This window comes from Oreochromis niloticus, linkage group LG23 (genome assembly GCF_001858045.2).
Source record: "Oreochromis niloticus isolate F11D_XX linkage group LG23, O_niloticus_UMD_NMBU, whole genome shotgun sequence".
Taxonomy (NCBI): domain Eukaryota; kingdom Metazoa; phylum Chordata; class Actinopteri; order Cichliformes; family Cichlidae; genus Oreochromis; species Oreochromis niloticus.
The window spans coordinates 2,533,232-2,549,534 of record NC_031986.2 but is presented as its reverse complement, the minus strand read 5'-3'; the positions used below and the strand labels follow the sequence as shown (position 1 = coordinate 2,549,534).

The 16,303-nt window shown below is 40.9% G+C and overlaps 1 protein-coding gene across 6 annotated transcripts in view; it reads left to right on the top strand.

Annotated features, from left to right (window-relative positions):
• LOC100700501 (dystrophin) overlaps nt 1-16,303 on the top strand; it is a 69,708-nt gene that overhangs the window by 35,878 nt on the left and 17,527 nt on the right. For 3 of the 6 annotated variants that reach the window (XM_005459233.4, XM_005459232.4, XM_013277247.3), the window contains exons 4-12: nt 4,924-5,125; nt 5,224-5,309; nt 5,508-5,665; nt 7,082-7,248; nt 7,820-7,931; nt 8,052-8,188; nt 9,020-9,058; nt 10,988-11,053; nt 15,910-15,975. In XM_005459233.4, coding sequence (XP_005459290.1) covers nt 4,924-5,125; nt 5,224-5,309; nt 5,508-5,665; nt 7,082-7,248; nt 7,820-7,931; nt 8,052-8,188; nt 9,020-9,058; nt 10,988-11,053; nt 15,910-15,975 — 1,033 coding nt within the window. The remainder of the gene's footprint in view (nt 1-4,923; nt 5,126-5,223; nt 5,310-5,507; nt 5,666-7,081; nt 7,249-7,819; nt 7,932-8,051; nt 8,189-9,019; nt 9,059-10,987; nt 11,054-15,909; nt 15,976-16,303) is intronic. The other 3 variants (XM_025902985.1, XM_005459234.4, XM_025902986.1) reach the window with 3 other exon arrangements.

The window sequence follows — 16,303 nt, the reverse complement described above, 5'->3', positions numbered from 1 at the left end:
TGTATCAGAATCAGCATACTTTATTAATCCCTCAGGGAATTATGTGGGTTACAGTTGCTCCAGTACAGTAACAGTAACAGCCTAGACTATTTAACAATAAAATATGTTACAGATTTACAAATTTAAGAAATAGCACAATATATACAAATCGCTCAATAATAAATATCAAGGATTAACAGAAGTGATTATGAATAAATATCAAGAATATTGACAGCGACATTACTGAGTAGAAAAGACAGTGTGCAAGAGGATGTAACTATTGCAGTGTAAACAGTGTGTCAGGTGGAGGAGTTGTACAGGGAGATGGCCACGGGCAGGAATGATTTCCTGTGTCGTTCAGTGCTGCTTTTTGGTAATCTCAGTCTCGTGCCACGTGCTCCTGTGGCTAGCCAACACGTCATGAAGTGGGTGGGAGGTATTACCCAACATTGTCTTTATCTTGGACAACATCCGCCTCTCAAACACCACCTTAAGGGAGTCCAGCTCCATCCCCACAACATTACTGGCCTTGCGGATCAGTTTATTTAGTCTGTTGGCATCTATGACCCTCAACCTGCTGCCCCAGCATGCAACAGCATAGAGGATTGCACTGGCCACAACAGACTCATAGAAAATCCTGAGCATTGTCCGACAGATGTTGAAGCACCTCAGCTGCCTCAGAAAATAGAGACGACCCTGGCCCTTCCTGTAAAGTGCAGTGGTGTTTTTAACCAAGTCCAGTTTATTCTCTATGTGTACTCCAAGGTATTTATAGTCCTCCACAATGTCGACATCAACCCCTTGGATTGATACAGGGCTCAAGGATTTCCTGGTCTTCCTGAATTCCACAATCAATTCCTTGGTCTTTCTTTGCATGGTTAGTCCAGTTATGCTTGTTTGTTTTTGCCAGCTGAATTAGTGTACCTGGTATTGTTGTCACCTCTGGCAAGGAAAGATATATTCACAGAACTTTAGAGCCTAAGGACAGTTGTACATTTCAACCCACAAGTATGCATGTCAATAAATATTGATGGGATGCTAGCTTAAAAATCCAGATTGCATATTTGTGACAGTGAGCTGACGTACAGCGCGTAATCATGTGTCAACAGGAATGTGCCATATGCTAACAGAGCATGGTGAAATCTAACAGAAGATTGGAGCCATTTCTGGCTTGCTATAGTTGCAAATTGCGGTCAAGTGAACTAACATGACTGAAGCAGTCCAGTGACCACAATGATACAATGAATGGTTTCTATTATTATTATTAATAATAATAATGATAATAATAATGATGGATTGCATTTATATAGCCCTTTTCGAGACCCTCATAGCGCTTTACAATTCCACTATTCATTCAGTCTCACATTCACACACTGGTTGGAGGCAAGCTACAGTTGTAGCCACAGCTGCCCTGGGGCAGACTTATTCACACCCTTTCTCACTCCCATTCTCATGGTTAGTGTGAAGCCTGTTTTTAAAGCTTTTACTACATTTATAATAGCATAACGCAGGGGTTGGCAACCCCGGGCACTCGTACCGCAGCAGGCATGCGAAGGGTTAACTGATGGCACGACACGCAGTGAATTAATCTGAGAAAGTGGATTTTTTTTTTTTTTAAATGGCCGGGCCACCACTGGTGCACATCGCAAGTTAGCTCGCATAGACACATTAGTTGTGCCGCTTCTTAATGAGGGTATCTTAGCTAACAACCCCAACTACCAGATTCAACTTGTAATTAGCTAAAACTTAGCCTACTGGTGAGAGGGACGTTGCTAGCTGGCAGTTTTTTCAAGCGATGTTGAAATTTCCACATTCCGACACTTCAAATGCTTCAGCTGTCCACTCAGCGCAGCATCAGCACCACGGAAATACACGGATACATCCGTAGACTCGAGACAGAATTCACAATGCACTTTCAGGACTTTCAGGTGTATGGACCAATGTTTTATTTTCTGATCAAACCAGAAAGCTTTAATGAGCAGCTGGATTTGTCTTGCATTAACTGGCTGGACACAGAGGACATCGAAATGCAGCTGATTGAACTGAAAAGCTTGACTCTGTGGGGTCCACAGCTGTGCGTGTTCATGGAGCTTGCATTTTCACCTGCTGGACATCACTACCTGACAAGTTTAACTGTCTTCAGAACATTGCAGAGGCATTATTGACAGTATTTGGCTCTACATATCTGTGTGAGCAGATTTTCTCTCACATGAGTGTCCTCAGGTAGCCGTCTGAAAGCTGGACCCTCAGAGACCTGTGTCTCTGAGTGGGAGACCAGAGATCACATTAACATCTGTATCCCTGTATTAACAAATATGTCATATTGGCCCAGTTTATTTTTTCTTAACATTGTTGTGAACATTGTTGTGATAAACAGGATAGCTCACTGTGAACTCTTATTATACAAGAAAAACAGATATATAGCTTGTGCCTTGCTACTAGCTGTCTTGTATACATTCCACACCAATCCCATTCTTGCAAGTGGAATGTGTCAAAGTACTAGTGCTGGGCGATATGGAAAAAATATTTATCACGATATGAATTATTTTATATCACGATAACGATATATATCACGATATACTACCTGACCTGTGGTCATCTGGAAAGTATGCAGTCTGTAAACAGCGAGTGGAGAGGGTGCAGTCTTTGTTTTGAGTTACCGTAAAGCATGTCGCAAATCCGGGTGCACGTAAAGCAGCACCATGTCGCAAAACCACAAGACAGAGTTTCTTTGCGAAAAATATCATTTTTTTATACTTTATTTTCTCTTGCATAAAGTTAAAAGTATGTATAGTGAGAAGACAACACTAATATATTTGCCACAGGCTATTTAACCCTTTAAGACCTACCATAGAACCAAGTCCGCCAGAGCTTATCTTTACATTTTACATGCTGTGGAGCCATTTGTGGGAGCATTTCAAGTTGCTATACATCAATACAACCGTTATAGCCCAAATTTTAATAATATGTATGCATTAAGTCATAGTAACTACATAAATTGCAAAAAAGTGCAATAAACTACAAAAAAATTTAAAATCGTTTTTGTTTTGTTTTTTTACATATATTTCTAGTTAGAGAAATTTAAGAGGCTTATCCCTCAAAACTGTAAATACAAAAAAGTTGCACAAAATAGTTTCCAACCACAAGAAATTTATTTTGAGTGTCTTCATAGTTTTATTTTTGAGATACACTAATTTTTATATACTACAGGAAAAATGAAAATAAATATTATAATGCAAATTTGCAAAAAAACAACATGTGCATCAAAATAAACTATTTCCAACAGTGTCATTTGACTTCTAAGCATCCCAGAAACGATACAGAAAAACATAAAGTCAAACATGACTTTTAAAAACTACATTTTCCGAGAAAATGACGTCACTTCCGGTTTCGGACAAGTAATAGCGGACATGCAATAGTTCGCTGATCAGATCGGCAAAGCCTGTTTCTGGAATATTATGTTTTTGTTGCTGGAAGTGCTTTTTATGTAATTTTTGCAATGCTATATGTGGAAGGAAACCGTGACTTAGGACAAGCTAATGGGTAAGTACAACTACGGTTTCATATGCAAAAACAATTATTGCGCTACCTTACCTGGTTCCAGTTCTACAGGGATTTAAAAATAGTTAGGCAAAACGGAGTTTGCCTGCTCCGACCGGTTGTAAAGGGTTAATGATATATTTTATGTAATAATTTATAAAATTAGGGTTAGAAATGATAGAAACGATAGAAGACAAATGGCACGATAGACACTTTTCTGTCGTCCACACGATATATATCGTCATATCGCCCAGCACTACAAAGTACAGTGCTGTGTAGCAGTCTTGAGCCACTCCTCATTCTTTTATCTTTTGCTTCCAAGGAGCCAAACGTTCTTGTGGGTTTTTTTTAAGAGTGGGTTTGAAATGTAATTTTCCAGGCTTTCTGTGATCTTATAGTTTTCTTTCTAAAGCGGCATGTATTTTCTCCCCCTCTTTTAGTCCAGTCCATCTGCACTTTTCACCTGTATTTGCTTTGGGGTTGTTTGTTGAGCCAGGTTGAAGACACACAGATTAATTTTTCAAATGTAAAAACAGACACCTAACCCAAGGGTGAACAAATATTGTTTACACATAGCAGACTTGTTGAGACAAATAACACTGATCTATCTTTACTATTTTTAGGTACTTTTTTTTACTAGCATCAACAGCAACTGGTTAATTCTTTAAAACATGCCAAAGATAACAGTTTGACTAGTATAATCACCGACAGGGTGATTCCCAAAGAGCTTTTGGCTTAAAACGTCAGTTGCTCAAAAACACAATTTGTTCCAATTTCTTTAGTTGAAGTGACAAAAAGTGGCAACGATAACACTGTTAGAAATACATAAAATGGTATTTTTGCACCAAGAAGGTGATTTGAAAGCAACAACTGGCCCAAATTTTGACATATATCAGCATGGTTTGCAATGTGTGCAAGAATTTGGGAAAAATGTACAAGTAGAAAAGAAAAATGTGGCATACCTGAAAAAACTCTCTACAGTAGATGAACAGTATCTGAAAGACATATCCAAAAATCTGGCAATTACCTGGCACAGACCTGTGAGATACATCTGGTCCCTCAGTTTTTCCATCTACTGTTTACTGAACCCTCATCTGACATGGTCTCAGTGGAAGGGTGGCTATCAAGACGTCCATGTTAGACTACTTAGTGAGAAAAAGTATGCCAAATTACACCACAACTGAACTTCATATCAGTGACGACAGGTCTCATGAAGTGACATGGCATTGCTGTTGGTGAAATTTGATGCAGTAAAGTGCCACCTTCAGGTTTTGGCTCACCGTGCGATTGCATCTGATTGGCAACAGTTTCATTTTTTCATTTGAAAACCGAGTCAGGTTGGAAGACGCCCATAGATGTGTGTGCACTGACTAACCATGCCCTCCCTGTGTGTCTTGTGTTTAGTGGACCTGTTGAGCATGCCGACAGCTTGTGAGATATTTGACCAGCACGGTTTGAAGCAGAACGAGCAGCTGCTGGACATCTCTCAGCTGGTCACCTGTCTCACAAGCCTCTACCAGCGACTTGAGCAGAACCACTCCCACTTGGTCAATGTCCCGCTGTGCGTTGACATGTGTCTCAACTGGCTGCTTAACGTCTACGACACGTACGTGCGGCACTCTGAGCAAGCACTTAAACATTTAGTTTTTCTCAGATGATTCAGATTCCGCGTACTCTAAACCGTCTCTTTTTGTTGATCGGCAGTGGTCGCACTGGAAAGATCAGATCTCTGTCATTCAAAACTGGAATCATCTCACTCTGCAAGGCTCATTTGGAGGATAAATACAGATGTAAGTCAATGTGCAATGTTTTTTCTGCCATTATTGTGTCCTAATAAGTACTTACTTATATTTCATCTCACAAATAAAATTATACAAAAAACTCATATTTTCTCTTCTCTCTCTGTGTTGTGTGGACTTTATTTCTCATGTGTCGAATCCTCTCCTTTTTTCCAACCTCTCGTATTTTCTCTGCCTCTTCCTCTCTAGTCCTGTTCCGGCAGGTTGCCAGTGCAACAGGATTCTGTGACCAGCGTCGACTGGGGCTCCTTCTGCACGACTCCATTCAGATCCCCCGACAACTTGGCGAGGTTGCCTCCTTCGGCGGCTCCAACATTGAGCCCTCCGTCCGCAGCTGCTTTCAGTTTGTATGTTTCATTCACCCATTCACACAGCACTTTTTACTATGCTTTAAGTGCTTAATACCTAACATTCACACACATTCATACTACAATGGATGCATGGGAGAGCAACTTGGGGTAGTATCTCACCCAAGGATATTTGGCATTCAGACTGGTGAAGCCAGGGATCGAATCACCAACCTTCTGATTAGCAGATGGCCTGCTCCTCCTGCTCTACACCTACTCTACAGCCATAGCAAATGGGTGGCTGTAGCTCAGGATTAAAACCCATTCCAAGTTCTCTATGTATTGTTATGAGCTAATCTGAAGGTCACATGTAATTTTGAGGTTTTTAGCTATTGACTGCAGCTATTAGCTGTGACCTTGCCTTTGACGTTGAATAAAAATTAAATCAGCTTGAGCTGTTATGCGATCACACAAAATTTGAAAATGAAATCTTGAAACTTGTGGACGCTAGACCGCTAACAGACAGACAAACAAAGGGGAACCGATGAGAATGAAGGCCACAGCGTTGAATGAAACGCTGTTTTAAAACAAATCAATATTAAGTACAGAAGGGAGAGCAAAAGCATGAGAAGGCTCTTTCAGATCAAATTAGCCTTATCATTTTTCAGTGTTGAAGAAAAAAATGTTTTCTTGTGTCAGTTAAACTTTTTTACCTCCAAGGTGCATCATGAAGAAAGCAGTGATGTTATGACAGAGAAATCTGGCTTCTAAGGCAAAAGAACAAGTGAGGGAACTGAAACTGAAGTATATGAGGAAGTCATATTAAAAACACACTTTTCTATTGTTTCCTTAGGTGTCAGTGAAAAAAATGAGTCTTGGGCTTTAATAATTGGCTTTTTTTTTTTATACCTGTCACTTCTTTCTTTTGTCCTCCACTTGTCCAGTTTCCTCAGATTTTTAAGGTCACATTGTGCACTGCTTTTCCAAACATACTAGTTGTATTTTAGATGCTAATTTTGCTTTGCAGAAATATAATTATTGTACAAAAAACAAAAACTACCAGGGTCAAAATGATCAACCCTCCTGATGTATCCTTTTTTGCTGGATAACAGTCTGCAGCCATTTGTTGCAGTTTTTATGAAGTCTCACGCACCCAGCCTATTCTTTACAGGTGAATCTTTGAAGATGCTCTTCGAAAGATGCTCTGAGAAAAATCCTGTGAAGAACTAGTTTTTCACCAGGAGCAACTAATGTTTTGGGTCATTGTTATGTTGTAAAACCAGTTATGGTACTGAATGCTTGATGGTTTATTTCAGAAATCTTCACATAGCTTTCTTCTTTCACAATTCTTCCACCTTGACAAAATTCCCAGCTCCACATGCACTGAAGCCACCTTACAGCATAATAAAAAAAAAGAATCATCGAAGACTTTAAAGGGTTGATGTAACGCCATAACCTGTCATGTTGTTATTTCAGGCCAACAACAAGCCTGAGCTTGAGGCCACCATGTTCCTGGACTGGATGCGCCTGGAGCCTCAGTCCATGGTGTGGTTACCTGTCCTTCATCGCGTCGCTGCTGCAGAGACTGCCAAACACCAGGCCAAGTGCAACATCTGCAAGGAATGTCCAATCATAGGCTTCAGGTCGGTACATTTTAACAGTTAATGCAGTATTGCAATCTGTTTTACAATACAAAGAATTGTCATAGTATTAAAGAGTTTTGTATAAAACAGGACTAAGCACTTACCCCCCCGACCCCCACCCCCCGACGATTTACAGTTTATGAGAGGATGATGTATTTGGAGTATGGGACAAAGCTGGAGTACTCGGAGAGAAATAATTAAGCCTCGTGTGCATATAAAGTAACTAATTTTGGGATATAGAAAATAGGTAAGAAATAAAAGACATATTATATATGCAAAGGTTTAGACCTATAAGCACGGTGCTTATGCTCTGTTGTTGGAGGCTAAGACTGACTTTTGTCAGGAGCGGTGATAAATTTAAACACAGACTTCCAAAGGCAGAGAATAAATGTCTCACTTGGGCCATGGGCTGAAAGAATTTTAACTACTCTCACCTTGGAGAAAACAGAGCTATAAATTACCTCCTTGTATTGATCCCCTTGCCTTCTCTTTTTTTCCCATTTGCTTTTTCATCTTCTCTGCTCTCTTTCATTTACACTTGTTTTTTTTCTCTTCTCTTCTTTCCCCCCAGATATCGGAGCCTAAAACATTTCAACTATGACATTTGTCAAAGCTGCTTTTTCTCTGGCCGTGTTGCAAAGGGGCACAAGATGCAGTACCCCATGGTTGAGTACTGCACCCCGGTATGTGAATAAGTAATCTATTCTGATTCTGATATGATGTGTGTGTGTGTGTGTGTGTGTGTGCGTGCTTCTTCCTACGGAGGTAACAATGCCATCTTTGTGTCCTGCCTCTCTCTCCAGACTACATCAGGAGAGGATGTCCGGGACTTTGCCAAGGTGCTGAAGAACAAATTCAGGACCAAGCGTTACTTCGCCAAACACCCACGGATGGGCTACCTGCCCGTCCAGACCATCCTGGAAGGAGACAACATGGAAACGTGAGGCTTTCAAACACACACAGACACACACACTTTTAATATCTTAGTGAGGACATCTCATTGGCATAATGCTTTCCCTAGCTGCTTACCCTAACCATCAAAAATGAATGCCCAACCCTTAACCTAAACCTAACCATGACCTAATTGTAACCCTGACTCTAAAACCACATTTTGAGCCTCAAAAATGCCTTCAGACACATAGGGACAGGCATTTTGCCCCCACATAAGTGACTGTTGGTCCCCACAAGTATAGTTGCATGCTAATTTTCTGTCCTCGCAAAGATGTCTAAGCATGTACACACACACACACACACACACACACACACGATACTATGGATTTCTTCATATCAGTTGTGTGACTGATTGTTAAAACAAAGGAAATAATAAGCCGGGTAAAGTGGAAGTAAAATCTGAAACACCATGTTTGGATGGATCTGACTCTCCTTTGATACTGATGTTGGTCATAAAAATCCCACTTCACTGTCAAAGACAAAAATTAAATGCAGCCACATGCATATTAAGGATTGACATGTCACATGATAGCGGTGTTTTATTATCCATATTTCTGTTAATTGGACATTTGTGTTGTTTTATTGAAGGTCAACCAAAATATTTCTTTGTCAAATGTGTTTCTGTGTTGTTTGTTTAGTGTGTGTGAGAGTGCTAGTGCATACACTGACACACTACAACACCAAGTTCTCTTTATCATCCCAGTCTTATACTACCCACCCGCATCACCTCCTTGATGCTTTCCATATTTCAGCTCCAATCATACCTGTATGTTGTCCATCCACTTCCTGTGTCATTATCTCACGTTTTTTTGTCTTGCAGTCCTGTCACACTGATCAACTTCTGGCCTGTAGACCATGCGTGAGTACCTGGCTCGTACACAAACACACACGCACATGCGCACACTATACTTTCTGTCAGTCTCGTGTTTAGTTGCTCTTGTTACACAGACGTGTAATCGACCCTGATTTTTTTTCTTTTCCTTTTTTTTTTTTTTTTTAAATAACATTTTTTTTCTCTGCTTCAAACACACACGCACACACACACGTGTCCTCACCGCCAGTCATTTCAGTCATTGTGTTATCGTCTTGTTCTCTTGATTTGTTATAAATTAACTCCACATCAGGATGGGTACCACTATGAAGACAGTATCCCTGAAGCTGTCAGCATCCCACTGCTAATCAGAACAGACAGAATCTCATTGATCTGTCTGATCATACTCCAGTGAAAAATATATGCAAGACTCATCTTGGTTGAAGAAAAAGTAGCTTTAATATAACACAAAAATGCTAACTTACACTTAAACTGTCATATGTGGTGAATCTGATAAATCAGTTCAGAAAATGCTGCAAGCTCTGTTGCGTTCTTCACAGTGAGAGGTTTTTGGGTTTCAGTGTCCGGGCTCTGTTGGGCCTTCTCTGTATGGAGTTTGAATGTTCTTCCTGGGTTGGTGTGATAGGATAGAGTGAGCTGGAGCCAGATGAGTCGCTGTGGCGACCTCTAAAGGAAGCAGCTAAAAGAACAAGATGGTTTGGATAAAATGGGCTGATTTCCATACTCTGATACTACAGAGTATTTCAGCCTTTATCAAGTCACATGTGAAATATCAGGGGTACGACAATACCCATACAGATACCTTAAATATACCCAGACATAGATTGAGCTTGGGCAGCAAACAGAGTCTTTTCATTTTCAGTGTCTCCAGCTGTTGCTGTATGGAGAGGAATATGTTATATTATTATAATCTGTGAATATGAAGTACAAAGTCCCAGCACTCGATTACATGACTACTGATTTCTCAACCATTTTGTTCCACCTCTCCTCCTACAGCTGAGCAGACACTACACCCAACTACCACCAGCAGCCATAAGTTTACATGACATCATGCCAATAACCATTTTGATGGATGCTACTCAATTTGTTGCTTTTTATACACTGCTAAATAAAAGGGAGCATATACAAAACACATCAGCTGTCACATCAGATGGGGAAAAAAAACAAGCCAGATATCTGTAATGATAAGGACTGGGTAATGTGCCAGGAATAAAGGATGCCACGTGATTTGTTGGAAATGAAAATGATTACAGAGGGCTGAATTCAGAAACACCCAGAAAATCAAAGTGAGGTGCGGCAGGCGAAGCTGTTTTGTCCAAATTTAATTGCAGCAACTCAAAATGGTACTGAGTAATATTGAATACACACATGCCTGACAACATCAAGGGTAGGCTCCTAATCAGATATTAGGACAACTGATGCGGTTCTGGGGGATCTTCTCCCAGCTCAGGGGGCTGTAGCTCAGGAGGTAGTGCTTGTATAAACGGGTCAATGAGGCGTATTCTATAAAAGGTTTTGAGTGCTCAGTTACAGTCCATTAGCTCTGGACCAGGACATTATTAACCTCCATGACAGTCTGAGGTGCAACTTGGACCTAAACATAATGTCCCAGAGGTATTTTATTGGAGTTGGGTTAGGTGAGCACGGTGTCCAGTCATTTGTATCAGTTCCTTCATTCTCTATGAACTGCTTGCGTACTCTCAGCACATGAACACGTGAAGGCAAAATAACTCCAAGTGGAGTGCAGGGACAGAAACGTACTTACAGAACGTTTCAGACTCACACAAATCTGCTCCTTGTGCTGTCGCTCCCTTCATTGCTCCGCTATGAATTCATGCAGCTTATGTGCGTGCGTATGCGTGTGTGTGTGTGTGTGTGTGTGTGTGTGTGTGTGAGTTGGGATTAATGGGTTGGATTCATGAGCTCTCTCTTTTTGTTTCTGCTTCTTTCTGACAGGCCTGGATCATCCCCTCAGCTCTCACATGACGACACACACACACGGATCGAGCACTATGCCAACCGGTAACATGACTGCAAACAGCAGTATATTTATATTTTTAATGTTTTTTGGGGGTTTTTTTTTTTGCATATTTGTTACAATTACATATTCGAATCATCAACCAAATTTTAATATAAGAGAAAGATAACCTGAGTAAATATAAAATGCAATCTTTGAATTACAATTTCAAATAAAGAAAAAAGCTTTTCAAACCGTCCTGGCCCTATGTGAGATACTAATTGCCCCCTAAACGTAATAACTGGTTGTGCTACCCTTGGCAGTGAGAACTGTAATTAAGCATTTGCAGTAACTGGTAAGGAGTCTTCCACTGGCCCACTCTTCTTTTCAGAATTGTTCTAATTCAGCTGCATCGCAGGGTCACAGGGCCAACACAGAGTCAGACAGACAAGACAGATTCACACCCACCTTTGCACCTATGCCGAGTTGACCTAGCCCTATTAAGTGCATGTCTTTGGACTGTGGAAGGAATTTTGAGTACCCGGAGAGAACCTATGCAGATATAGGAGGTGCATCCAAACACCACACAGAAAGTCTCCTGCCAAATTGCCAGACAGTGGATTTGAACCCAGGACCTTAGTGCTGCGAGGCAACAGTACAGCTTCCATCAAAAAAAATTGTTTCCAAACAGTTTTTACCTTTTGCCTTGTCAGGAGAAAAAATTAGTTGGATGTGGCATTTGACATTTGACAGCTTTGACAGGGAGGCATTTGGATCAAGTAACATTTCCATAGAAAAAAAAATACATGCAATGCATAATTATAACCATACACACACAGTACATTAGCAGAGAACTGTAACCGCAGTTAGAAAAAGTGCAAGAACAGAGGGAACCAGGGGAGATATTTTTTCTAGGTGAGAAGTGGCTCACAGCTGAGTGTAAGCACACAATATGCTCAACACACCTTTCAATTCAATTCAATTCAATTCAATTCAATTTTATTTATATAGCGCCAAATCACAACAAAAGTCGCCTCAAGGCGCTTTATATTGTACAGTAGATAGCACAATAATGACCTCCAGTTCTTTTGCAATTTTCCAGTAGCTTCACAAACTGGTGAATGAACTCTTCTAAGTTTCAAATAAACATGAAGTCCAACCGCTCAGTGTCCTCGTCAGCCATGCTAGTTACCATGATTGCTGCAGAAGCACTAAACTACTGTGAACTGAATAAACTGAGTTTGCACTGCGTGATCTTATCTGTAATACGGCCAATTAAGTTTTTCATCATACCAAACTGTATAGATTAGTGCAAGTTGTAGTTGAGGGGTCTCGTTTGAATGCAGCTGATCTGGGCCTGGAGGCCCATGGCCCATCCATAATGTCAACAGTGGTCCGCACCAATGAGATAAGCCTTCGTATTCCAGAAGTGTTTCTGGGTTTGTTTCTTATCTGTTCTGGGGTTTTTTGTTTTTTAAGATCATAGCATAATGTGTTGCTTTTTGAAATCTTTCACCCTGTTTCACTTGTCAGTCTGATTCTATTTAAGTGATTTCTTGATTTCACAGGTCTGACAGTAATCAGGTCTGGGTGTGGCTTGTGAATTTGAACTCACCTAATGGGTCCAAGGATTTCGATCCGATACCTAAGGGCAGTCACGGTGCTGTTGCCTATTCTGTAGAGGTTCATGTGTCCCTCCATGGATAGGCCTCCCCGGACCATCACTGATCCACCACAAAACCAAGCATGCTGAACGATGTTACAGGGAGCGTAATGTTCTGTACAGAACAGTCATTTTGACTGATGTGACTTGAAATTATTATTTTGGGAAAAAAATGCTAAAGCAAAGCATTTTCTGTGTCCCTCCCCCACCCCACTGTGCTCATGCAGACATTTAGTCACAGAGGACAGTTTTTCCTGTCCTCCAAGGGGATTGTGGGATTGCTGGAGCTTTCTCTCTTTCTGCTGTAAGGTACCTTCACATAACTGTTGGCTCCACACAAATTCTGCATGTCCCACGAGCAGATGCTCAGTGATTTACATCTGAAACCTGCTGCCTTCTTTAGTGACCTAGGTCCTAAATGTGTCAGCTTCTCATTGACCTGGATCTGAAGAGTGTTGACTTTTCACTGATGTACTCACCAAACATGTCTCCTTTTCAAAGACGTGTCCAATTTCATACAATAATGACTTTGTTTTTACTCTAAGTTCAGTTCATGGGTATGGGTCAGTGGGACGCAAGTTCCCACAGCAGCTATAAACAGTACTTACAGCCAGGAGTCTCTGTGCTTTTAATGCTAAGTATGCTCAAGTTCTTTTCAGTTAGTCATGGTCTAACTAACCTCACGATCAAGACTGAATCTGACTGAAGTAGAAACTAAATCTACATATCCATAATCTAATGCATCTGAAATATTACTTATATCCATGTAATACTCTCCAGTACTGGACTCTAGGCAAAGGCCATTAATATAGTCAGAACTTATTGCTTACATGTTAATTTAGTTTGGAGTGACGCTAACAGCTCCCAATAACTCACTGCTGAGGGACTAGAACAGGGGTCAGCAACCTTTAACACCCAAAGAGCCATTTGGACCCGGTTTCCACGCAAAAGAAAACACTGGGAGCCGCATCTAAAATGAAGATAACACTGTATATATTGTTTTTTACCTTTATGCTTTGTGTGAACAACTAAGGTGTGTTGCTCATGAAATCCATGAAGTGCTACAGAGAAAGTTACATTTTATTTATGTAATTAACACATTTTGAACTCTTTAATATAACAAAAGGAAAGACACCCAGCTGAACTAAAATGATCCATGTAGCAAACAAAAACTGTTATATCACCTTTGGGCTTTTGGAGCCTTGACCTGACTTTTAAAAAACAACTGTAAAAAAAGAATTATTGCTGCTAAAAGATGAAAAATAGATATTTGCAAAATTCTGCCTAAATGTGTATTTTACCTGGTTAATGTGTGTGGCAGGGCGTGGTCTGCAGCGCCGCTGCAGGGGAGGCGGACGCACCTGAGTGGCATCTGCAATCACGCCTCGCCGCCTTAACGTCTGTGCGCTCTCTGCTGTTGTGTTGGTCTGTGTCGGGCTGTGAGCTGAAGAGCTACAGCCGGCTGTGTGCGTACAGCAACCGTGTGTGAAAAGTGGTCAATAAAGAGATGCTGAAAAGCGTGTCCATGCAAACATCGTCAGGTCTGCCGTGATATGTTTACAATGGGACTTCTGGTCCCGAACCTCTGCGCACAGCGTCTGCAAATCGGGGCTTTCATCTTTACGCAGGACTGTAAGCTGTCAGATGTGAGGCGCGAGCGGTGTTTGTTTTTAACATAGTTCACGGTGGAGAACAGCTGCCGACATAATGTGGATCCGAAGATCCATAATTGGCCTACCTGGGGTTGAAAGTCTCGATAAATGCACGGCATTTCGGCGGGTATACCGGCTTCCGCGAGTGTGACGCTTATTTTGAGCGATGAAAAAATAATAGAATATTGTGGTGGACCACTGGAGGGCTCTACTCACACCCAGTTCTCAGGAAGTGTTGTTGTTGTGTTTTGGAGGGAAAAGTATTCAGTTGTGTGGTGATGAGTAATAAACGAGGAGTGTTAATCGAGAGCTCTCGTGTCATCTGTGTTTACCTCCACAATATAATTTTTTTTTTTTCAAAATCACAATAATCTTCCAATTTAGAACTACAAGTTAAAAAAGAACTAACATAAATAAAATACACTTCAGCTAAATACTTCTAATTTATTTTCCCAAACCACACGGAGCCGCACTATAAGGACTAAAGAGCCGCATGCGGCTCCGGAGCCGCAGGTTGCCGACCCCTGGACTAGAAGAAGTTAAATTAAACAATGAATCAATCAGGCAGTTGGTCAGTTGGCATTTTAGTCAGTCGGGAGCTGTTGGCATTCCTCTGGTGTGAGCCAAGTGTTTAAGCCAAGGCTAAGTATTTGATCTCTGCCAGGGTTTTGACACTTCTCACTGTTGCTTTAGGCTAACACAAACAAACCCTTCCAGCCCAGTGCTTTCAGCCTGTTAGGCCCAGATCTGCACAGATAACATCCAGCAGCTGATTAAAGCTGGGTGGTAGGGTGCAGAAATAACATAGTTAAGCCTTTAGTGAGCTGATGGTTCCCAAGCCATGAGGTTATCTCTTAATTGTAACAACACCAGCCTTAGTAGTCAGTCTGTCACAGTCCATCTGGAGAAGAGAGGAGGGGGAAGAATGGAATGTCAGTGTCAATGTTACTCGAGCAAAATGTATCTATTTATTTTTTTAATGAAAGTTTCATTTTTGCTTTAAGAAAATGACTTCTTCTACTCGTTGTCCAGTCCCAGTTGATCAAAAAGTTCATCACATGTCACACGTTCTGGCTAAATTACATGGTTACTATGCCAGAGCATGGTCTTCTTCGGGACATTTAGCTTTTATTTCTCTATAATGAGCTTGGGTGAAAGTCTTTAAGGCAGCACTATCCTTAGGAATACGGTGTTGAACATTCTGAACAATTCTTTTAATACTTTTGTATAAAGTTGTCTGTACGTTGGAAACAGAAGGTCCTTGCGGTAAAATGCTTAGCTTGGCATGGCTGAAGCTTTTCCCATGTGATATGCTGAAATCTGCTGGGCTCTGCCATTAATTCCCTGTAGTGTCTAACATTCATCTGCAAAGGACAAAATAATGACAACATATGGCAAACACTGGGGAAAAACAATGATATTTTATTTTTTAAACCAGTTTCCGAGTAAAATCAGTTTTTCCCTATCGAACTACATGTTCTTGAGTACTCTGAAAACTCACAGTGACAGTGACATGAAAGTTTTAGAATTGTGTGTCCTTCTCATCTGCTAATTGTTCAACCATTTGATTTGGGGACTGACTGTTCTGTTTCTTCCCCCTCTGCAGGTTAGCAGAAATGGAGAATCGTAATGGCTCTTATCTCACTGACAGTATCTCACCCAATGAGAGCATGTGAGAACCGCTTTTTGTCTGTGTCTTGTTCTGCCAAACCCTTCTCACTCACTTATTGCCTTGATGTCTGTGAACTGACTCTGTCTTCTTTGTTTCCATTGGCTGGTTATTGTATATGTCAGTGACTGTGCTGAGTATACTGGATCCAGGTTTTATTCTTGTGTGCATCATCATAGCCACACAAACATAGCTGTAGTGTAGTTGGTGGTTACAATGATCATGTTGTCCTTAGGGATATAACTTTTTTTGTCTGTTATCATGATTATTTCTCCTTCACAGTCCTGTCAGATTTCTTACCAAAAAAAGCATCATCACAACAACTTTCTAG